Source organism: Lissotriton vulgaris, chromosome 3_1 (genome assembly GCF_964263255.1).
Source record: "Lissotriton vulgaris chromosome 3_1, aLisVul1.2, whole genome shotgun sequence".
NCBI lineage: Eukaryota > Metazoa > Chordata > Amphibia > Caudata > Salamandridae > Lissotriton > Lissotriton vulgaris.
Window position 1 is genome coordinate 1,425,764,591 of NC_141689.1, and position 24,118 is coordinate 1,425,788,708.

Below are 24,118 nucleotides of genomic sequence, written 5' to 3' on the forward strand. Positions count from 1 at the left end.
CAGTCAAAGTGGCTGTGTGGTAACCATTGCATGATTGTTTTTGTAGAGACAGGTTTTCCTTGTGATCACTAATCTCATTTGGTTCTTCTTGCAAAGAATCCATAAGAAAAGGTTGCTCCTTCCACATGCACTGTGTCAAAGCCTATAATTGCTCCTTCCACATGCACTATGTCCCAGCCTATAAATATAATCAGAATAACTTCCATGGAACAGCTCAACATGTCCCATATCAGTATTTCAAAGGCTAATAATTAGAAGCACAACAATTTCAATGACTTCAGAATGTACACACTATAGCTAATAAAAATACCCAAGTATGAACCTAATACATCGAATTAACATCAGGCGCCAGGACACTCCCGAACCTGCCCCCCTCCGCAGAGTCATGTCCTTCTTTATCGACAAGATCTTGGCAATCAAAAATTCCATCCCCCATTCCCCTTCCTCAGCTACAGCTGCAGCCCCCCCTACTAACACTTCCACTCTGACCCGCTTCCCCATACTTGATCCCGACTCCCTTGCCAAGTTGGCTACCTGAGTTAAATCTGGCTCCCCCAAGGGCTGTTGCCCTCCTTCAGTGCTTCGCGACATCTGCCACACTTTTCCGCACTGTATTCTACCCTTAATACCTCCCTCAACACTGGCACAGTCCCTAGATCGTTTAAGGAGGCCGTACTGGTGCCTTTGCTAAAAGAAAACGGCGCGGATCCAGCGGTCCTCGCCAACTACCGGCCCATCTCCCTCTTGCCTTTCCTGTCTAAAATCTTGGAGGCACACGTTACTACTTGCCTCTCGCAATTCATTGAGGAGTCCAACTTCCTGGAAATAAACCAGGCCGGCTTTAGACCAGCCCATTCTACCGAGGCTGTGATTCTTGCCGTGTTGGACAACCTCAGAAGCAACGCCGACAGAGGACTCCCCCAGGCATTAGTCCTACTGGATCTATCGGCGGCATTCGACACAGTGGATCACAACATCTTACTCCACCGTGTCGAGTCCGCCGGAGTCCGTGGGCCTGCCTTTTCCTGGGTCAAATCTTTTCTAGAGGGTAGATCTCAAGCAGTTAGCTTGGGTCCCTTTAGCGCCACCAGTGATCCTTCATCCTGCGGGGTCCCTCAGGGATCTTCTCTGTCCTCCCTTCTTTTTAATTTGTACCTTCAGCCTCTTATTCACTCCCTAGGTAGGTGGGACGTCACCGTGTTCAACTACGCGGACGATTTACAAATTATTTTCCCCCTCACTTCAGCTGACGCCGTCACTAACTTTCAGGCAGTCATGATACACATCCAGCACTGGATGAACCAAAATCAATTAAAGCTCAATCCTGGGAAAACTGAGCTCCTCCTTCCTGGGAGAAGTGCCCCCCCACTGGGGCCCCTAGTACTGGCCAACTGAGCTTGGTTCACCTTCTTCTCCTGCTGACTGTGTAAAGAGCCTTGGGGTCATCATTGACTCTGAGCTCACTCTCAAGGCCCAGGTGAGTGCTGTAACATCTTCCTGTATGTTCCAGCTACACAGGATACGGAAAGTTGCCCACCTTTTGACTCCCGAAGCCCTGCTACAAGTTCTAATAGCACTGGTGATGTCCCACCTGGACTTCTCTAACTCCTTGTACCATGGCCTTCCCAAATCTCTGCTGTCTAGGCTACAGATCATCCAAAACCAGGTTGCCAGACTGGCATTCAAAATCCCTAGATGGCAGTCGGCCAAACCTTTATTACATCAACTGCATTGGCTACCAGTCAGCAAAAGAATAGCCTTCAAGGTCTGCTGCCTGGTCTTCAAAGCCTTAACTGGTCCCTCCCCTGCTTTCCTGAAGTCCCTGATCACCCCCTACTGTCCTCCCGCAGCCTGAGGTTCACCCACCTTCAGCTTCTAGTCATCCCCCGTTTCAAACTCACTAAATTAGGCGGCCGCAGCTTCTCTCACTTGGCTCCCAGGCTATGGAATTCTCTTCCACTCTCACTTAAGACCTCATGTTCCCTCTTATCATTTAGGAAATCTTTAAAAACTCTGCTCTTTTCACATTCCCACTAAACTCCTATCGCTCAGCCTCAGTGTCCTATCAGCGCCAGGAAACTCATGGTGACAGTACGCTCAATAAATTTCCCTTAACATTAACATTAACAATACCTTCCAGGGCATACCCTAGTCATGCGCAGATACCACCATGAAACGGATGTCCCATCATGAGAGCAATGACTCACAGATCGTTTGATAATTCCCAATACACGGTTGCAAAATGTGAATAGTTATTCCCTGAATAGTGTCTCATAATGTCAACAGCTATTCCCTCTGCCTTATTGCAGCAAGTCTGCAGAGTTTGTCTTAAGAAATGCTCTGATTTGTGTGCGGAACTCATAGCACAAGCACAGAAAATCTAACTTTATTCTCAGACCAAATTAAGCACGGGTGCCAAACTACCAGAAAAGTAAACACAAGTAAGCAATTATTTGTAGAGTAGGCCATGCATGTGCCTACTGACTACTAGGGTAAACACAATCATTATTTTCAATGAATCACATTTCCACTGTAGTATATATTTAATTCAGGAGAGCAAACCCGCATGTGCACAATTATTCCCGGAGTATCCTACTATGTGATCAGTACATCCTAGACCAGTTGCAACATGTGTAATAACACAATGGACTAAACATGTATTGTATGCATTAATTATCAGAGCTGTGCCAATATTTGGAAAACATAAAGCTGAAGTGGAAAACATGTCTTCCCTCCTCAGGATGACTGAATGTGGCCTGGTGATGAAACAACCTGCTGTATGGAAGATCCTCCTAGCTTTCGTTGGTGTGCTGATTCTTTTGTTCCTGGCAGTCGCTGTCCCTCTTATAATTGTTTTTGTTGTCTTTGGTAAGAATCGAAACATTATTTTCTTCTTTTTTTCAAAATTCTCACATGATTTTGTTGAGTCTTAATTTTAAATAGGGGACTGAGTAGTGTATGGTCACAGAGCAGACGCTTTCTAGTGTTAAGACAGCCTCAACCATTAAAGAGGTAATTTCTCTTTTGGTGATTAGTGGTCTATGTAAAATTTGCTTGATAGTCAATTGAGGGTTCAGCAATCATTGTTCATTTTAAGGACTGCTACACCTACCCCCACATATGCAAAGACTGGATTTTAAATGTAAATTAGGCAGTCCTTAACTTTGTAGAAATTGAGTTTGGCTCGATTTAGGTTTTAAATATAGGTAGGAATAATCGTAAGGAGGTATGTATGCAAGATGGGAACTTTGGTATACCTTTTTTTGGAGTCCCTGTTTTTGTCAAATATGTTTTTACAGTTTATGTTTTCACATGGGACCTTCCCGGCAGCAGATATAAGTGTGGCACTTTTAACCCCTTCCATGCTCATGACAAGCTCAGCTCGTCATGCAGTACACTGGTCGTGTGCTCACGACGAGCTGAGCTCGTCATGAACAATGGGATTTGAAAAATTTCAGCGTCCATGTAGAATTACCTCAGCATTGATGTGGTTAAGAATATTTTATCTTTCCATTTTCGGACCACAGGAACACTGAATTCACAGTTGCAATGTTTCGGGACTTGGAAATTTCACCTTTCCATTCCAGTCCCCCAATAAAATGCTGGTTATTTGGAAGGTAGATCAAATCTACAGGGAGTTGTTCTAAAGGAGAACCATTTCTCGACAAGAGGTGAAATATTTCTCCTTATGTCAACATACCATTTCCAGACACCCTGTTAGGTGACTTGGAACCCAAAGAAGACCTTTCCCAGAAAACCATTGTGGAAATCCAGGTCCGAGTTAGCTGCTCCTGATGTCCAAGTACACAGGTTTGGCCTGCATATATAAGGCTGAGCAGTACACATCAGAGCTTTCATATTTATAATCACAGTGATATTTACAGTATTGCCTAAGCAAATCAATAACTTGTAAATCACCTACATTTGTCTCCCTCCCTTTAGTTGAGGACTATTGTAAAGACGTGTTGAATATCTCATCAGCCCTATTACAAGTGCCGTAGACTCTAATGCATTTATATAGAGCAGATGGGATATCTGTTATGTGACTATCTTGACTTCCAAACTCAAAATAAGGCCCTAATACCTCAGATTTGGCTAGCTGTTCACTGGCCTGAATTCATGAATAGGCTTTCAGCTAAGGTTGGGTGACCTGTAGCCTAGCTCTTTACAAAAATACCAAGCCTGATAATTATACATACTGCAGTTATTTGCCAAAACGGGAAACATTGTTTATAACGCAGTGTTTACACCGCAGTACCTTTACAACGATGCCATTACAACGCAAGTCGTTACTACAACTTGCGCTGGATGGCGCTGTTGGATAACGAATATTGTAATTTTATATTCCAATACCTTCCCTACTGTTACGTGGGCTGGTGTTGGAATATTAAATTATAAAAATCCTCAATCTGCGCACACCAACGCAAGTCGTTGTAACAACTTGCGTTGTAATGGCAGCGTTGTAAAGTACTGCAATCTAAAAGATTGCGTTGTACTGAGGTACATCCCTGCACAACTTCACAGGAAAAAGTCATCTTTGTTATATGGACCAATTGAAAGCTATCATTTTGGAGAATCAAATGAGGGTCTAGCCCAACTGATGTGCACCCACTAAATAATTGATGATTAAAGAAAATTAGAGAATTTGAGAAAAATAGAAGAAAGGCAACTGAATCATTAAGTTGAGTGACTGTAATCTAAATGCCTGTTTAATGTTGCCATGTTGCAGAAACACTTGGATCAGCCATCATGTAGACAACTTGAATGTGGACCAGGTAGTCCTTGATCTTATATTTATTTTCTCTCTCTAACCAGGTCCTACAGCTCAGTCTTCTGAGAATCGCTACTTCAGTGTTAGCTTCAAAATCACTAATGCCAACTTCTTGGCGAGTTTTGAAGATCAGTCCTCCAGTGAATACAGATCACTATCATCTCAAATTGAGTCCCTGGTAAGAGGAGATCTGTTGTTTGTAATAGTTTCATTGTGAAAGTTGTGACTGTATTCCATTTATAATCTTGCTGATTTCTGAAAGTTTTATTTTTATTTTTATATTTTTATTATTTTTTGTCCTCATACGCCATAAGATATTTTCAGTATTGATTATACCGAGAATCTTTGTGGATGCTCTTTTTGCAGACACCCAACTTATATCTCACGGTACCACCATGTAAACAGTCAGCTCAGTTTCCCACTTCACCAGGCCCTTAAACTGATCTTAGGGTGGTCCATTCTGCAAAAAGGCATAATCATTGGGCAAAATCCTTCAAAGCCTATCGAGCCAGTCAATACAGGGTATCCAAAAATGCTTCCTTCTCTTCCAAACCACTTTATCTAAGCTAAGGGTATGCCTGATTGCCCTAATCCAATCTACATATGACGGTGCATTTACATATTTCCCTACGAGCTAAAATAATTAAATAAAGAAATAACTTATTGATATCTTGAGGTACTTCCTCATAATTAGAAGGGATTCCCAAAAAAATGTGTTGCGTACTAACCTGTATGTCATACCCAAAGAGGGCTTTCATACCTTCTTGTACTTCAAACCAAAATTCTCTAAGCGCTGGGCAGGTCATAAACATATGCTTTTTCCAGATTGCATTTTGGACAACGAGGAGTAAGCTCCTTTGAAAATTTGGCCAGCCTAGCCGGAGACCAGTATACTCTATGGAGAGAAAACAAGTGATTCCACTTTAAATTGGCAGGTGATACCGTGAGATGTAGTAAGTCAAAAGATACTTGCCATAAATTCTGCAAGTCGGCATCCAAAACTTGGTCCCTCCAAAGTTGTGCCGAAAGACCAAATACTCCATCCTCTCCCTCCAGAATTGTCCAATATAGCACTGATGTTTTGAGGTTTCTTGTTTTCTTCAATAGTAGGTCCTCCAGAGCAGCCTTGACGCCTTTATCCTCTGTCACAGCCTGAGCCCAGCTTTTAATTTGTAAGTACTTAAATTTAGATAAGTTTTTATTCGTAAGAACAGAAATGTCCTCCCAAGACAAAAGGTTCCCTTCCGGTATTAACTGGCCCCATAGTCTAATATTTGCATTCTGAAGTGCTTTAGATAATAAGTCTTTAGTCCACTCTGGAGAGCCTGGTGAATCCCAAATTGGAGCCATAGCAGAATAATATGCAATGTTCAGCGCCTTCCTGGCTCTGGCCCACACATATGCCATATCTCTAAGGACTTTTAATCGCACTTTTTTAAAAAAAGCATATCGCCAAACTTAAACATAAATGCATGAGACCCTCCCTGAATCTCAGCTAGCATAGTTAGAAACATAAGGTCTGTTTCTGTCCCCCCTAGGGTATCAAATAACCTTATTCCTGCCTTCAATAGTAGGGTCCAAGCGTATACTCTCAAATCTGGTGCACATAAACCTCCCTTGCCTTTCTTTCTGCAGAGCTTTTTCCATGAAATTCTTATGCCTTTTGAGGCCCAGATGAATGAGTTCCATTTAGCTTGGATTTTAATTAGTCTAGATTCGTTAAAAGCAAGAGGAATGTTCTGGAGTATAAATATTATTTTCGGTAACAGCATAATTTTTACGATGTTGATTCTTCCAATTAAGGTCAAGGGAAGAAATGACCAGCTTTTTAAAGCTTCCGCCATTTCCTTCTCGATCTTTGCAAGATTTCTTTCCGCAAGTTGGTTTATATCCTGCGTAACTTGGATTCCCAGATATCTAGTTTGGTGTTTCAAGATTGGCATAGGAGTTATCTGGGTTATGTTCCAACACATGCATTCTGATTTCGATTGGTTAATCAGATATCCAGACACTTGCCCAAACTGCTCTGCAGCATTATATATAAGAGGAATTGCTTTATTAGGGTCTGAAGTATACAACATCAAATCATCTGCATATAGGGAGACTTTTTTCACCCAGTTATTATGTTTAAATGGTAGAATATTTTGATCTTGTCTGATCTTTTCTGTGAATGATTCGATGTACAAATCAAAGAGCAAGGGTGAAAGCGGACACCCTTGTCTTGTCCCTCTTTGGATTTTAATCGGAGGGGATAGACTTCCGTTAATTAGTAGTCTATCTATCGGAGCTTGGTAAAAAGCTGCTATCACCCTACAAAAGTTCCTGCCCAAATTAACCTTGTCTAATACTTTAGCCAAAAATTTCCAGTTGACGCGGTCAAGAGCCTTCGCGGCATCTAATGTAATAACCGCTAGTGGAATTTTATATAGAGAGGCAATATCAATTGCTCCGACTAAAGCTTGTGTTAGATCTTATATGGATGGACCTCGGACAAACCCCTTTTGATCTAGCTGTAATAGGTGAGCTGCTACCCCATTTAATCTCTCCGCTAATATTTTTGCCATAATCTTGTAATCTGAATTGAGAAGGGAGATTGGCCGATATGAATCACACTGTGATGCCTTCTTCATAGGTTTTAAAATAAGGACCACTATAGCATCGTTCCAGGAAACGGGAATACTGCCTCCTTCCTCATATATAGATGTAAATAGCAACTGCAGAACTGGGATGACTGCCGGTGCTAGAACTTTGTAGACCTCAGAAGGCAGCCCATCTGGGCCCGGGACCTTACTTCTCTTAGCGGAATCTATCGCCAAGGCTATTTCAGTCGAGCTAATCTCTCTATTAAGGTTATCCGAGGCCTGGTCATCCAAAACTTGGACCTGATATTGATTAAGCCATGACTGAATTGATTCCTGTTGTGGAACTAGATCATCTTTGTAGACTTCATCAAAGTGATGAAAGAAAACCTGTTCGATATCTGCTCTGTTCTCTGAGATCCTATCCATATTGATCATCTGTACATCTTTAATAACGCTCCTCTTAACTTCCTTTTTTGTTTGCCACGCTAGGAGCTTTCCACTTGCCTCTCCATATTCAAAGTGTGCTAATGAGCTAGCCTGCCATCGTTTCCTCAGCCTTCCATCTAATACCTGCTCCAACTGCGACTTACAAGTTATCAGATCTTCTTTACTATTGTCTCCATCTGCAAGACTGGGATTAAATATAGCTCGTTCAAGAACCTTAATTCTTGCTTCAATCTGTGAAATTTGCGCCTTATATGCTTTATGTTTTGCAACCTGAAATGCTAATAGCCGCCCTCTCAGAAACGCTTTATATGTATCCCAAACAACCGGAAGTGCTGCTGTTCCTAAATTAAGTTTAAAGAACTCATTCGTATCCTCAAGCAATTTTTCTGTTACTTCTTCCTCCAACAGAATACTCCTATCTATTGTCCATCTCTTGACCAGCTGTGGACCTGACAATTTTAAGGTTAAAGTAACCGCAGAGTGATCAGAAATGTGAGCACCGACTTTCTGAAAGTTTTAAAGAAAATATATTTTGCTCATATGTGTTGCGTGAAGACTAAAATCAGCCACTGCTTTGTGCATCTGTCCCATCCCACTATTTTTTGCTTTTGGTCACCTAAAGTTGCCAGCATCTTTGTTGCCTCTGTCTAATTGAGCCTACTTTTAAGAGAATATAATAAATTAAACAACAAACATAACATTTTAATTAAATGTTTATGTAGGCTTTCCTGTTTTCGGTTTCTATTTTTGGTAAATTCTGGTAGGGTTTTTTCAGTGATTTCAACACCTTAAAAAACAGTGGTTATCAGTGGGTACACATTTTTACATCATTAAAAACAACACAAACAGTGATCAAATGCAATGGTCGGTGAAGGGACTTTTCTATGCATCATTGCAAGCCATTTCTCATGCATTGTAAAATAAAATTTCCTGAATTACTCCTCTGCATTTCTTTGCTTACCAAGTGGCAAGCATTCTACCATGGAACATGTTAAAGTGCCAATGTCACTAAAAGTGTTGTCCAGCCTACTCTCAAGGAGATGTTTCACAACTAGACCAATTACATTGAACACTTGTAGAAAATGACATTTTAAGACTCTAATCTTTTGATTATGTCTACTCCATCAATCATGTTTTCCTGTAACAATCTAAGAATGCAGTAGAGTGTACATTTTTCACATTACTATCAATATACGACTAAAGATCCTCACATTTCTTGACTTTGGTATCATCACTGAGCAAACAGTCTGTAAACGGTTGCCACATGGATAATATGGCATTCAAGTTATTCAAGACAGTTTGGATGACCAGAATGGACTACAAAGTCAATAGCATTCTTCATTAACTCTGAAGATTGTAAAGATGCTTTCAGTATACTATCTAGCAAGTGGCAAGGATCCCTTACAGAGAAGCACTTCAGCCCAGGTATCAATTTTTTACAGGTCAACACACAACGTATTCATATATGTAGCTGAATTACTAATCTTTGTGGAACTTGGTAAGAATGTTTTCCAGCAGTGTTCCATGTTTTTAAAAAGTCTGGTGTCATGTTTTAACCACTATCCCAGATGCTTGGTGACTGCACTCTTTTCACATATACTACACCTTGCATTCAATTTTTAAAGCCTGTGGTGTTTGGCAATTCACCTACTATCAATACTGACATGTTAGAAAAAAAGGGCTGAGGTATCAAAGGGTTTCACCCATTCTCTGTCTGTGGGTAAATGTGATGGTAATTATTGGGAAAGATTCTTATGAAATCAGCCATTTTACCAATCAGTGAAAGGATTAAATGTAGCCAAAATATCAAATATGATTTTGATATTTCCTGATTGTCTACAGTGTATAAAATTATTAAATAAGACCTGAAACATGCTTCTAAACCCTGCATCTTTAGACCAAAGACCACAAAACTGAAAAAAGCAAAAGGAAGAAACAATATTTTAGTGACATTCCTAAACAACAAAACTCAAGCAGAATAATGTTAGCCCTTGTATAACGAAGTTACATTGTATTGACCCAATAAAAATCACTCTTTCACTCTCCTTTTCCTCTCTTTGAAAGGCATTCAGTTTGTGGTTGTGCAGGTGTTTTTTCAGTGTTTATATGTTTACTCTGGTGAGAGCTACTTCCCTTTCAGTGGGGTTTTATCAGATATTATAGGTTTAAATCTAAAACAAGATAGTCTATAGATATGATATTATAAGATACACAAAGTATAAATACAATTTGCACTAATGATTCAATTATGAATAAAAATGAGGGCTATTTCCCATTCAGTGGGGTTTTAGCAGTTATTATGGGTTTAAATCTATAACAGGATAGTCTATAGATATGATATTATAAGATCCACAAAGTATAAATACAATTTGCACTAATGATTCAATTCTGAATAAAAACTATAATTAATTTAAAAGAATCCTTTAACACCAGGAGATGTGGTCTACTGTCTAAGCTGCTGAGTTTGAATCCTGGGTTAGAATCCTGTCCTTAGCATGATTCTTGACTGACAACGGTGTGATCCTGGGCAAATTACTTAATTTCCCCGAGCCAAAATATGTGAAATACAATTTCAAATATGTGTGGTGCATTTCAGAGATGTAATCCTTGAGTTATGCACATTATCTTGATAATAATGTCCTATGCTATGTTGCTCCTTTGCTAGTTTTGAGCTATCAATATATTCATACAATGCCACTCTAGTGCTCCATATAGGCATCTCTGGTGTCCTTAGACAGGGGAAGACCATAACATAATTTCTATCCAATATTGCCAGCTCCTAGTTGGTGGCTGTTAGTATATGATACTGCTGCAACCCATGAGAATATCCAGGGATTCCTGGTATTGGGATAGGGGCTTTTGTTCCTAAGAGTTGATTGCAAATACTAGACCAAGTGTAAACCAAAAAGTGATTGTGATCACCAAATTCACTACTGACAAGGGATTCATTTTGTTTTTTCCCCAGAAGATGACCATAGACATTGCTTTCTGTGAAAACGACGCTAAAATGGAGGGAGAATACTGACCTTAGGAGAATCGTCTTCAATCTGATTCTCTAGATTTCAAATTAGAGGCTAATCTGATTAGTTCTGTTAGCTGGATTTGTTTGAGAAGCTCAAGTACAGCAATATAGAATGGATGAAGGGAGGTCTCAACTGGGGTGCTGACAAAAAGAGAGCATGCATTCGGAGCAAAAGGTCCACAGAAGTCAAAAGCTTTATAACCGCTGCTCTAGAGAAATGTCTCAATAGTATATGCTAACATTCCCACCAGATCAGCCTTCCCTGGAGAGAAACCAGTTTTATGGCGTATCTCCACTGTAACCCTTAGTTCATGCTGGAAGCAGAAGAAGACTGATCTACCAAGCAACTGTCAACCATTTTCAGAGTGGTAAAATGTCACAGGTCCTCAAGGCTTAACGTTGAACTTGTAAGCTTCCATCATTGATAGAGGAATGATATTCCACTATCATTGATAAAGAATACAAACTGGAGCCCAGCTCCAGATCTCAGAACCATCTCATTGTGTGAACTCTATGGACCTTGCGGAGTTCCTTCCACGACTTGGTGTTGCATGCTTTCTATCTACTCTGGCTCAAGTTAAGCCTGAGCTCTGCCCATTTAATTATTTGTTACCTGCCCTGCTTCTGTAATTGCCTGCTTTGAGTGGTAAGATGAGCCTAGGTTCCTAGCATTGCCACGAAAGAGAACCCATGAGCTTCCATATTCCTCACCAGTTATGGAAGTGTGCTGAAAAGAAATATTCTTACAAGTGGAGGTGAGCCATCTTGGAGCAATATTACTTTGTGGTGAGTAAGTTCCCCATGCTTCAAGAGCTGCAGTGCATTTGCTGGAACTCACTCCTCAGTGCCCCAGCCCTGGTACCTCCTGGTAATTTCCTGACATGCTTAGGCAAAGGCCTATCATTAGCCTCTTTAGTCTAGGCGCCACAAGAACTGTCCAAGAGCCACTTGGAGAATGAGAGGAGGTTCAGAACACCAGTGCTGTTGCATCTGAACGTTTCTGGGATAGTATTGCAAAAGGAGACAGTTGAAGCAATTGTTGAATATGGCATTCCATTGAAAGCCTTTAGTGTCAATAACTATATCAGAATATGGGTATTCACTGAAGTGAAATCACAACCGTGATTAATAAAAGTGGTTAATCACTGTTGTGAAGTTGCTCAGGGGAACCGCTTGCTTACCCTTTGTTCTGCCACCTTCACCCAGTTTCCAAAGTCTAGAGCATGATGGAGGATTAGCGGTATTACCCACCTCTCCTGAGTCCCGATATACCCAAGAGAGACAAGAGAACCTGGGCAGCACTATGCCTCCGCTAACTGCCTTCTCCCCTGTAAGTGAGTCTCTGCAGACTTGAAGTGAGAGGGGAAATGAAGCCACAATGACAAGTGCATCTCACAGAGCCGATGCTAGTGTGGTGCCAGGTATGTGTTTTCATATCTGGACATAAGCGAGGAGGGTTTTTCAGAGGGTGGTGGGAGGCAGGAGGCTAGGTATTTATTTTTTAATTTGGGTGAGGAAGGGAACATGTCCAGAGCAGTTGGGATGGGTTTCCTTTATACATGTATTTTACATGAGGGTGTAGCTGATTGCTGACCCACGTGCAAGTAGATATAGTTAGTCTCTGGTGCACATGATACACATGCTGACGTACTAAGGACACCACACACTGGCAATGGCCCTTTTTCACCTGCGAGGGTGCAGTCTCCACCATGTGCCTGGATACTGCTGCCTTTTGGTGGTAGGCCTCAGGCTTACCGAGGATGGTGTGACAATTAGCCAGATTTTGGAAACAAGCCTACAGACTACTGACACTGGATAGTCAAGTAGTTGCAGAAACCACTTTATCCTCGGCGGAGCTTTGGATGCCAAGCCATTGAAAAGAAGGATGATAGGTTTGTGGTCAGTGTTAATGGTGAAGAAGTGGCTGTATAAATACAAAATACTTATGTCAATATTCCCTATAGATAACAACTGCTTCTTATTTGTTGGATGTCTCGAACAGAGGACATTTTCAGGTAGAGTCATGTAACATATACATATTGGTTAATACTGACACTTTCAGAGATCCTCCCCTCACACCAGAGACTGCTGGGCTAGACGGGGCTACTGCTGGTTTGGATAGTGTGGCAAATTCGCAATGTTGGTAGAGCTGCCCGGTATTCCCTTTGATGTCGGTGGTATAATTGGAGTAGGCCTGGCAGAATATGGGTGCAAGTGTGTCTGCTCGCTCATATGTTCTTGTCACTTCAAGCAGCAATGGAACCAGCCATGAAACAATGTGTTGACCTGGGATAGTGGCACAAAGGAACACAGACTTGATACAGGTAGGATGGTGCATGTTTCCAGAGTGCTCCACAAGCAAACCTTTTATTAATATTAACTTGGTGATGTGCTCACTAGAACAAGCTAATGAGCCCAATATCCAGGATGGTCTTCCTTGAACAAACTAAACTGGTAGCAACTCCCCTGTTGCACATTCGCAACCATAAAAGATGGAGAGGAAAGGGCCTCGAATGTATAGCACAAACATATTCTCATCATAAACACGTATACATTTTTCAGTGCATTGCTATTAAAAATAGTATAGTGTAGAAATCAACACGAAAAAATAACAACATGCTAGTTAACCAGAAGAAGCATTTGCACCATGACCCTAAAATAAATGCATAATTCTGCGTTATGGCACAGACATGTTTTATTGGGATTTGCAGTGCCTAGCTTCTGTCGTCCTACGGGCTTGATACGAATCCGCTTCATCAAAACAGTGGTTGACAAACACTGTGTGTTCGACTTCGTCTGACTTTTATAAATATTGCTATTCTAAGCAGGTGGAAGCAAGAGCTAGCAATTACAATGACAGTAAATCATTTTTCAGCTGTTGCCCGTAACATGTGAAAAGACATTTTATAATGGCTAAAAGATGTTTTTCATCAATCAAATTACATAATTTGCTTCTTTTAGAAACATTCAGTGCAGACTCAAATTCATATAAGTATTAATGGATAACCTGTGGAAGGAAAAATAATGTTTTTCTCAGGCATTACATAGATGTTAAAAGCACATACAGCATCAACATTTTGCTACCAACTCAACCTGCTGCATAAGTGCAGAATGCCAAAGCTGTTTTGTACAGAACTTCCTGTGGTTCTTAGTTAACGTTGTAGTTCTAGTCCTAAAATAGGTTGTGGGTAGATCCTGTGGTAGAGCAGCAGATCTTGTGATAGAGAGAGTAGTCTATTGACTATTACTTCTGTAGGGTCCATGATCAACACAAGGTCTGAGTTGGGGAAAGTCTTGGGGAGGGAAATCCTTGAGTATGTCCTGTGAAGAATGTTTGTTTAGCCAGTATATTTGAATGTGCTCTAAATGCGTCATTTGCCTCACATTTTAAAAATTGTTTGGGGGAAGAAACAACCTCTTGCCTAATAATCCTCAAGAGAGTTAGGGTATTTTGCTACCATGACTTGTTTAGAGCAATGTGGGGCAGGTTTGCATTTTTTTTGCCAGCGCTGCTGTTGGTTCCCAGTACGCCACTGGACACTACTACCATCACAAGCGAACTCAATTTGGGCTTCTTTACTGACTAAAACTGATACTACTGCCATCTCGTTGTTTACTCCACAAACTGTCCTTCCTCTCAGGGGCTTCTAGTTCGGTTCCCACATTACAGCGCAGACCAAGAAACACCAGATAACCTTGCAGTGTAATCATACAGCTAGCAGACCTATGTTCCCTGGCTGCAACAAAAAGATCATCTCAAGCATTTACCGGCCAGGATGAGCTGTACGACTACCACCAGCCATCACAGTTTATATCTCCTGCCGTCCAACTAATGCACCTGCCAGTTTGCTTGGGGTCCAAGAAGAACCTAAATATATAATTACACAATATCCTTCCTCTTAGGGGGTGGATTTTGACAACTATTTAGAGGGACTCAGTGGTGCTACTATATATATCCCTTGACTATTATTAAATATTAGTGGCACAAGTACTGGCACACTACATCCATCAGCAGCTATCACAGTTTGGGTCCTGATAACCTGCTGCTGTCATCATTGCAAGGGCAGTAAGCCCCCCCCCCCCCCAGCTTCTGCCAACCATCCTTACTCCCATTGACCTGTACTTGGGCCCTCTCAGAGCTGTGCAACGTTGTTGGGGGCACTTGAGATGCAAGCATACGGCATCTCTGTTTCCTCCCACTACAGCAACAAAGATGATTACAGGCAGGCGTTGGCCTCCATAGTTCCTATTACCACCACTTTTCATCTACGTTTAGAATGAACCTGATACAACTTAACTTGTCTGGGCTTCAAGGTCCAGCTCAGCTTCTGCACAATAACCTTTCTCCCTTGGGCCTGTAGTTAGCCTGAAGAGCAGCGCTTCACCATTTGGGTATAAGCATATGTATATATGAATGCATGCATGTATCAATGTGGTATTTGTATAGTGCACACCTGTGACAAAAAAAACAGCTGAGCGCTGTACGAGGTCAATGTCTTAGAATCCTATCTGATCGTGGCCTGGCTGAGGGTGTGCTGAGAGCTGGCAGAGATCGGGAGCTTGCGTGCACGATATGCGACGGTGCTGGTCATGATGGATTTGTAAATGATGCAGCTGGTTTTGAATGTGGCGTGGAACAACAAGGGGGATCAATGGAGCTATGTCTAGGATGGATACAATGCAGTGCTTCATTTGTACAAAATATTGGGCAGGGCCCAAGATATTTCTCTGATGCCCACTACAGCTGGCACCATCCATTGTCCCGGGCAGCGCTGCAAAATACCTGTACTGACACTAACTGCAAAATACCACACTTGTTACAGTTTGGTCTATTCCAGTTCATCCAAAGCTGTAAGAATAGCCTGGTTGCTAGTGTTCCTGTTTTGTGGTTTGAAACTGCGGGGAATGAGATTTTGGTATCAATTTATGATTATGATAAATTTAATAAAGAATCCCATTCATCTATTTTGGACCGCTTGTATCTGTCATTGAGGAAAGGACCACCCCCGCATTGGTTAGACAAACCCCATTAACTGACGCCACTCTGAAGAACCACTTACAACTGATAAAGTTTTAAGAGTTTTATATGAAGTTAATTTTGAATGCAATACAATCCACTCAGGATAAAATCTCAAAGTATACAAAATACAAAATCAGTTACAATATCAGAATCTTAAGCTTCGATGTGAAGTGGTTCCTTCTGCGTCATCTGCAGTAAGATAAAAATATCATCAAGTTAATCTGTCCCTACTCTATACTATGTGACAACCCTACTTCGCAAATTTCTTCCCTAAAAAGGTGTCAGCAGTTTGACTCCCAAAGAAGTTCAAACTCTCTTAGCCTCTAAAGGAAATCTTAAGTTTCAGAAGCAGTACCCTATCTGCCTACCCATCCGCTCTCTAAGGGTCCTCGGCCTACTGCTCCCTTGCGCTCTGATCTCTCAGCGCATCTGCTCAAGGCATCTACCCTTCGCCCTTGCTCTGAGCAATTCGTCTCGATGTTCCTAATCTCCCAATTGCTACCTCCTCCCCGGGGTGCTGTCCCTAAAATACACAATCACAGTGTGGGTGGAACGCCCCTTGACGCCCACCACGGACTTTCCCCGATGATGTCAACTTCCTGCTTCTTCCATTGGTCCACTCCTCGCGTCGTTCGTTAAGTTGACCTTTTTCTTCAGGTGTCATCTCCATCATCTCATCGTCGACTTTTATTGATTCTTTCAGATCAAGTATCATACGATTTTAGACAAGGCTTTAACTCTATGTCTCTTAACTTGACCCTGCTAGGTCCTGTGAATGATCTTGTCAAAACATAGTCTACATTCAAAGTGTCTCTCCTCACGTTCGAGCAATAAGCTCCGTCCGGCATTGTCACCTTAAATCTAACAAGTGCTAGACTTCTCGGCTCTCACGTCCACATCAAGCTATTTACGACTTTTACAAGCCCTCTAAATTACATTCATGTGACTATGCTCCTTCGAACTCTTGACCAGTTAGGTTACAAACACAAATGACCTAAACTCTTCCAACATTCCTACAAAAGCCCTCTACACAGTATAACCTTTGGCATATATTTATATATGCGTATTTTAGCAAAAGCCCTAGTTATACTCAAATACATTCTACATCAAATATGTGTAATACATAGAATACGACTACATAGAATATAACTTATGCATTTTCCTTGGTTACATCTTTATGTGAGTTCTCTTATACATTTATCCACGTTTCTCCGTTTAAAGTTACACACGTTTAAAGTTACACACGTACACGAATTTTACTGTGCACGTTTCACGTTTTCTAAGCATCTCTACGTTACCCATCATATATACGGCCTTCTAAATCTAATACATTTTAACACGTAAATACATTTACATTTCCTATACCATGTTATCACATTCATTGGCCTTTATGCTATAGTTGCCAACTTTACATTACGATATGCGTTTCATTCCTACGTTTATAACATATACGTCTAGATATGGTTACTATATACTTTGCATTCAAATTGCGCTCTCTCAGTTCCCCCCTTTGATGACTTTTAGGAGTCATCACTAAAAGCAATTTGAATACCTCTCTTATACCGAACTAGTTACATCAGTTCCTCTTTTTATCGATTCAAGTGTTCTCAGACTTTTATACTGTTGATCTTGTAGAACAGCTAGTCTCCTTTCTTGGTCTCTCATCGATCTTTGTAACTGGTTCGACCTATACCATTTATACAATTTTACTAACCCTAACAATGTAATTATACAAATTAATACTAATAATACAGGCTTTATTATGTACCATACTATACCTTTGCCTAGATTAGCAAACCAACTTCCAACCTTTCCCACTCCATTTCCTACTTTTTCCCAAACATTTACCTTTGATAGATCTTCGATTTCTTTATGAATCTGTGTAATGTTCTGTATGACTTTCTCAAGTGGTTTTGAATTATCAGGAATATAAGTACAACATTCCTGAACCTTCAAAGCTTTACAAACTCCGCCTTCTTTTGCTAATATTACATCTAAAGCAAGTCTGTTCTGTAAAACCATTGCTCTAATCGACTGCATCTCACCTTCTACTAACATTAATGATCTTGCAGTACTAGCAGACAATCTATCCACGACTGTCGCCAATCTTCTAATCTTAACATCGTTAAGAATCAAACCTAACAATGGAAACATCGCTCCAAATACATCTCCTACTACTTCTGCATCTCCTACTTCCCTTTTCGTTCTCCTCGAAGCCTTTCCTTCTATGATCGCTAAATCCTTTGCATGATATATTTTGGGGAAGACAATTGCCAAGTAACACGAACCATACCAATTGTCTGGAAGTTTTACATAGGCATTTCTCCCACATACAAAATATACATTCGGAATAGCTTGCATCCCTTTCATAAAATCTTTCGTGTAATACTCTAGTCTAAAAGAGTGCTCGCAACTAACTTCACCTACAAATTCACTCTCATAATACGTCTTGCTTCGAGTTAAACATAACTTTCCTTTCTGTGTTCTATCCAAGGCTATTGGACCATTGCTACCTTTCCTTTTATGTGCCTTCTCTTCTTCTGTCCAATCTATTTTCCATTGTCCTGACATTTTTAAAATCTTCTGCCGTCTGCATCGATCATCTACTTGTGCTATAAACCTTTTCTCTACTTCTGATACTTTGCAAGTCAGATTATTTCTACGTGCATATGATGTATCTAATGTGTCCCAAGGAAGAAAGAATTTAGCTAATCTATCCTCCTTTTTGTAGTAGTCCCACTTATTCATCTGCTTATAATTCGGAACTTCAGGCAGTACCGAATCATAATTTGAAAAGTAGTACTCAAACCCTTCTCTACCATAGAATATACTAAGCAGTAAACTACATGTTATCCCATAAGTCAATGGGAGATGGTGATATCTAATGCCTTCGTCTACAGAAGCCGGCAATTGCATACAAACGTAGCAATCTTTGGCCTCCATGGCATCGATATATTCGTACAATAATTTAGCATATGCATTTGACCTAAAGTTTCCCTGTGACTCGTCTATATGTAATCTACGAGTTTCATCTGCAAGTAACGCCTTTTCACGTATAACAGTGCTCTCTTCGTTCTTTCCCACAAGAGCAGGTTTCAAAGTCGTTACAGTTTTTACATTCGCTATTCTTTTATCATTCTCATGTCCTGCCATGTAAGATATCGTCACTACTATGATTATGAGTAATATCACTATTGCTATAAGTGTACCTACTATAAATCTAGCTTTTCGGTTTGGGTTGCCGTTCTCCATGTTATCAAAACAGCGTACCTCGTTCTCTAGCGAAAATTCTCTTTCCAGTCTTTGGTTGCTTGTTTGCTTTCACAGTCTTTAAAGTGCTTTTTATCAACAGGTATCTTTTCACCACAATGTCTTTTTCTCTTCTTAGCAGCAGACAACCCTAGCCCTTCTCCGTCCTCTAAATGTAATCCCTAATTTTATTCTTCTTTCCACTCGGCGCTAGGTTATCTTCTTCTTTATAACATAAGTACAAAAGTCTTTTATGCATCAACAATTATTTTCGGACCTGCAGCTTTCACAACAATAATTAATAGTTCAAAGCGAATAACTTTTTCTTCTTCTTCTGTCATTTGCTGACCAGCCGTTGGAAACTGTAATCTTTTTAGCACTAGATCTTGAATTTTACTCAAACGTGGGGGTATGGGAAGTGTGAAAGTCAGTAACCCCTCAGTCTCGAGTCCAGGCGCCAACATCCATATCTCCACTGCCACAAATGGATCGAGATTGATTACTTTCACACTCTTCACTCTCCCAGATTTCTGTCCCCAATACATCTGCTAGATAAGTCCACTCTGGGGTGGCGTACCTTCTGCAGGGCACACGTACCCTTCTCGATCTTCGTGGACTCTCAGTTCCTGAATCTGTCGTCTCTTCCTCCTGATCCGATTCTTCAGCGATCGGGGCAAGAGTTCTTTCCTTTTTCCTTTCCGAACTTGGCCTTTTCCTTCTCTCCGGCCAACTGGCTTCGTTGCTTTCCGTCTTTCCGCTCCTTGTTCCAGGACCCGTCTCTTGGTCACTCCCAGTTTGCTCGATATCTGTGTCGGACTCCCAATTACTTTCTTCTCCTGAGGCGACTTCGGTCCCACTAGTGTCCTGACCTCCGTCGTCCTGTTCCAACACAGTTTCAGTTTCTTCGATCACCTCCACAGCTTGGCTTTCCCCCTCTATGGCTTCTCCGCTTCCCGCCGGATTCTCATCCGAGAGAGGAGCTGTGTCTTCTGGAGGTGTTGGCACTCTTCGGGTGTGTGAGGCATGTATCCAGTTTGGCATACCTCCACACTTCACTGCGGTATTCGTTACAAGTATGACTTGAAACGGTCCTCTCCAACGCACGTCTAAGCAGTTCTTCCTGACATGTTTCTTCACCAGGACCCAGTCTCCTGGACTCAGGTCATGGCACAAGTCTTGTACTGATGGAACCTCTGCAGCCTGGACCTGGAGGGACACAGAATTAACGGCATCAGATAGTCCCTTGCAGTAGTCCAAGATCAAATCGTCTGTGATGTTCACTAGCGCTGCAGTCGGAACCGATGGCAATCTCATAGCTCTCCCCATTAGCACTTCATGTGGAGAGAGGCCTGTTCTTCTATCAGGTGTGCTACGTATGCTCATAAGAACTACTGGAAGTGCGTCTGGCCAACTCAGGGATGTCGATGAACAAACTTTTGCCAGTCTGGACTTGATAGTACTGTTAATTTGCTCTACGATCCCTGAAGCTTCTGGTCGATAGCTGCAGTGTAACTTCTGATCGATATTTAAAGCTGAACACAGCATCTTCACCACTTCGCTATTGAAATGAGTTCCTCTGTCCGATTCCAAAGAGGGTGGCACCCCAAATCTCGGTATCAACTCTCTAAGTAACAATTTTGCTACTGTAAGTGTATCGCACCTACGTGTAGGGTAAGCCTCAACCCATCTAGAAAATATACAGACAATCACTAACACGTATCTGAGTCTGTTGCATGGAGGCATTTCTATGAAGTCAATCTGCATCCTATTGAAAGGCCCCCCAGACCTTCCTATGTGACTCAAGGTAACTGGTGTTCTCTTTCCCACATTGAGTTGCTGACAGATCGTACATCGCTGACACACTGCTTCTGCCGCTACTCTAAATTTAGGGTTAAACCACGTTTGTCTGAATACTCTCACCATAGCATCTCTTCCTATGTGTGCTGATCCATGCAATTTCCTTGCCATTGGACTAACAAGTTCATTTGGTAAAACTGCCCTTCCATCGGCGGAAACCCAGAAATTCATTTCACTTTTTTCACACCCTGCTGTTTCCCAGCTCTTTTTCTCATCATTTGGTGCATTTTCCTGTACAGCCCTCAATTCATCCCACGTATCCACAGTGTCTAACAACATGGTCAATTCAGTTCTTTCCTGGACTCCCCCCACTTTGGCATCAGTGTGAGAATATCCCTGCTCTGCGCAGTAACGCGCTACTTCATCTGCATATTTGTTTCCTAGCGATACAAAGTCCGTATTTTTTGTATGTGCTACACATTTGACCACAGCTATGGCCATAGGTTTTTGCAAAGCCTCTAACAGTAGTTTCACGAATTCTCCATTCCTAATAGGAGAACCCGAGGAGGTCATGTAACCTCTTTGAGACCATAACTGCCCGTAATCATGAACTACGCCGAATCCATACTGACTATCGGTGTATATAGTGACTCGAAGTCTGTCGCCTGCTAGGCAAGCACGAGTCAAAGCCACAATTTCAGCTACCTGTGCGGAGTGTACTCCTTCCAGGCAAGCGGCTTCTATAACTCTGGTAATTGTGCATACTGCATAAGCTGCTCTCAGCTGACCGACATCGTTTCTTACGCATGAACCAACGACGAAGAAAATTTCGTCTGGATCTGTCAATGGCTCATCTACGATATCAGGTCTCGGTTTGGTACATAGTTCAGTCACATCGAGGCAGTCATGTTCTGTACAATTTTCGTCGTCCACTTCATTCGGAAGTGGCATCAAGGTTGCAGGATTCAAGACAGAGCATCTCTTGAGGGTCACATTCTCGGCAGCCAGTATGACCTGCTCGTAGCGTGTGAGCCTGCTATTCGTCAGATGCTGAGTCTTAGTCCTGGTCATTAACAGTTCTACAGAATGTGGTACATACACTTCTAACTGATGACCCATAACTACGCTTTCAGATCGTTCAATGCTGACACCCGTTGCAGCTACGGATTTGAGACATCCGGGCAACGCTGCGGCTACTGGATCTAATGTAGCCGAAAAGTACGCCACTGGCCTGCGCGCATCTCCATGGACCTGTGCTAAAACTGCTAAAGCGCATCCCTCTCTCTCGCAGCAGTAAAGCAAAAAAGGTTTAGTGTAATCTGGCATTCCTAAAGCCGGGGCACGACATAAGTCCTCCCTCAGCTGCAAAAACGCCATCAAACAATCTTTGTCCCATGGTACCGGATCACTCACTCCTTTTTGCGTCAGTTGTAATAACGGTTTTGCCTTCAGTGAGAAGTTGGCTATCCACTGTCGACAGTAACCGACCATGCCTAGAAACATCCTGACTTCTCTTTGTGTCGTAGGCGCGTTCATTTTCATAATCGCCTCTATTCTGTCTGGAGACACCTTCCGCTTTCCCTTTTCAATCCTATGGCCCAAGTATTGCACCTCAGTCTTACAATATTGCAATTTACTTGGAGACACCTTGTGTCCGTTCTCGGCCAAGTGATTTAACTCCATGGCTGCTAAGGCAATTCCCCTCCTGTGCTGGGATTTGCTTTTTTATATTGTTTTATGACGAGCTGGGCTCGTCATCAGTGTATGAGGAGGCTACACCATGACGAGCCCAGCTCGTCATGAGTGTGGAAGGGGTTAACAAGGTGATGGTGTCTTCTCTGCAAGCTTCCTCCGTTTCTGACGCAACTAGGAGGTCGTCTATGTACTGGACCAGAACTGAACTCTTGGTCAGTACCAGACTCTCGAGATTTCGTTTCAATAACTGGTTAAAGATCGATGGGCTTTCTGTATACCCCTGAGGGATACGACACCATGTTAAGACGCGATCTTCCAGCTTGAAAGCGAAAAGATACTGGCTCTCTTCGTCTAACGGTATCGAAAAGAAAGCCTGGCACAAATCTATCACTGTAAACCATTCAGCTTGGAACGGTATCTGAAACAATATCACTGATGGATTCGGTACCACTGGACAACATGAGACAACAATGTTATTTATCTTTCGAAGATCCTGCACTATCCTGTACTTTCCACTAGGTTTCTGCAAACCCATGATCGGGGAGTTACATGGACTACCCACGATCTCCTTCAGTATTCCCTGCTTAATCATGGATTCGATCACAGGCTTGATCCCTGCAATCGTCTCTGGCGTTAGCTTATACTGTGGTGTTCTTGGATACTCAGCATGGGGTCTTACCAAGATTTTTACCGGTTCCACTCCTTTGATCAATCCTATTTCTTCCCCAGTAAAATCCCATACCTCAGCTGAGACTTTCTCTCTCAAGTCTTGCGGAAGCTCCTCCACTGTTAAGGTAGGATAGAGTTCCACACATTCTCTTGAGTTTACAACTTTAAAATCAGCGTCCTCATCATTGGTCTGCACTTCTACTCCCTCAGGTGTGCAATGTATGGTGCAATTCAGTTTGCACAGCAAATCTCTCCCTAATAAGCACACAGGACTAGAATCGCAGATCACAAACTGATGTTCGTCACTGTAATTCCCTATCCTTACTGACACTGGTTCGGTCAAGGGATTTGTCATCCTTTTGTTCGCGACTCCTACCACCTGAACCGTTTCTCCTGATATTGGCAGACCCGGGACTACTGCAGATCTTAACGTGGATCGAGTGGCCCCTGTATCCACCAAAAAGGTTGTAGGACATCCCGCTATTTCAGCCTCTACGTATGGTCCTCTCTGATCTACTTCCAAGGCGGCTCCTAGAGTACAATCTTCCTCCCTATTCGCCCGCTGCCCTGTAAGAGGATCAACGTAGTAGCATTCCTCTCCTCCTACAAACAATGGCATCTGTCTGTAGGTTTTCCCTCCGTTTGAGATACGAGGTGGTTGAGGAAACGGGGCTCGAGGAGTCTGAGTCCCCCCTTTGACAAACCTGCCCTTCAGGACTGTGGCTCCCTTAACCACGTTGTTCTGAACCTCTTCCTCCTCCTGCTCTAATTCCCCTGACTCAACATTGTAAGGACACTCGCGTCGCCAGTGTCCCACCTCATTACACTGATGGCATCTTGTTGTCTTTTTCAGTGTCGTGATATCC

The 24,118-nt window shown here is 42.1% G+C and overlaps 1 protein-coding gene across 2 annotated transcripts in view; it reads left to right on the forward strand.

The window, feature by feature from the left end:
* Positions 1-24,118, forward strand: part of TMPRSS11E (transmembrane serine protease 11E) — a 395,553-nt gene that overhangs the window by 80,923 nt on the left and 290,512 nt on the right. For both annotated transcript variants that reach the window (XM_086961914.1, XM_086961915.1), the window contains 2 exons: positions 2,741-2,868; positions 4,816-4,949. In XM_086961914.1, coding sequence (XP_086818040.1) covers positions 2,742-2,868; positions 4,816-4,949 — 261 coding nt within the window. In that variant the 5' untranslated portion in view covers position 2,741. The remainder of the gene's footprint in view (positions 1-2,740; positions 2,869-4,815; positions 4,950-24,118) is intronic.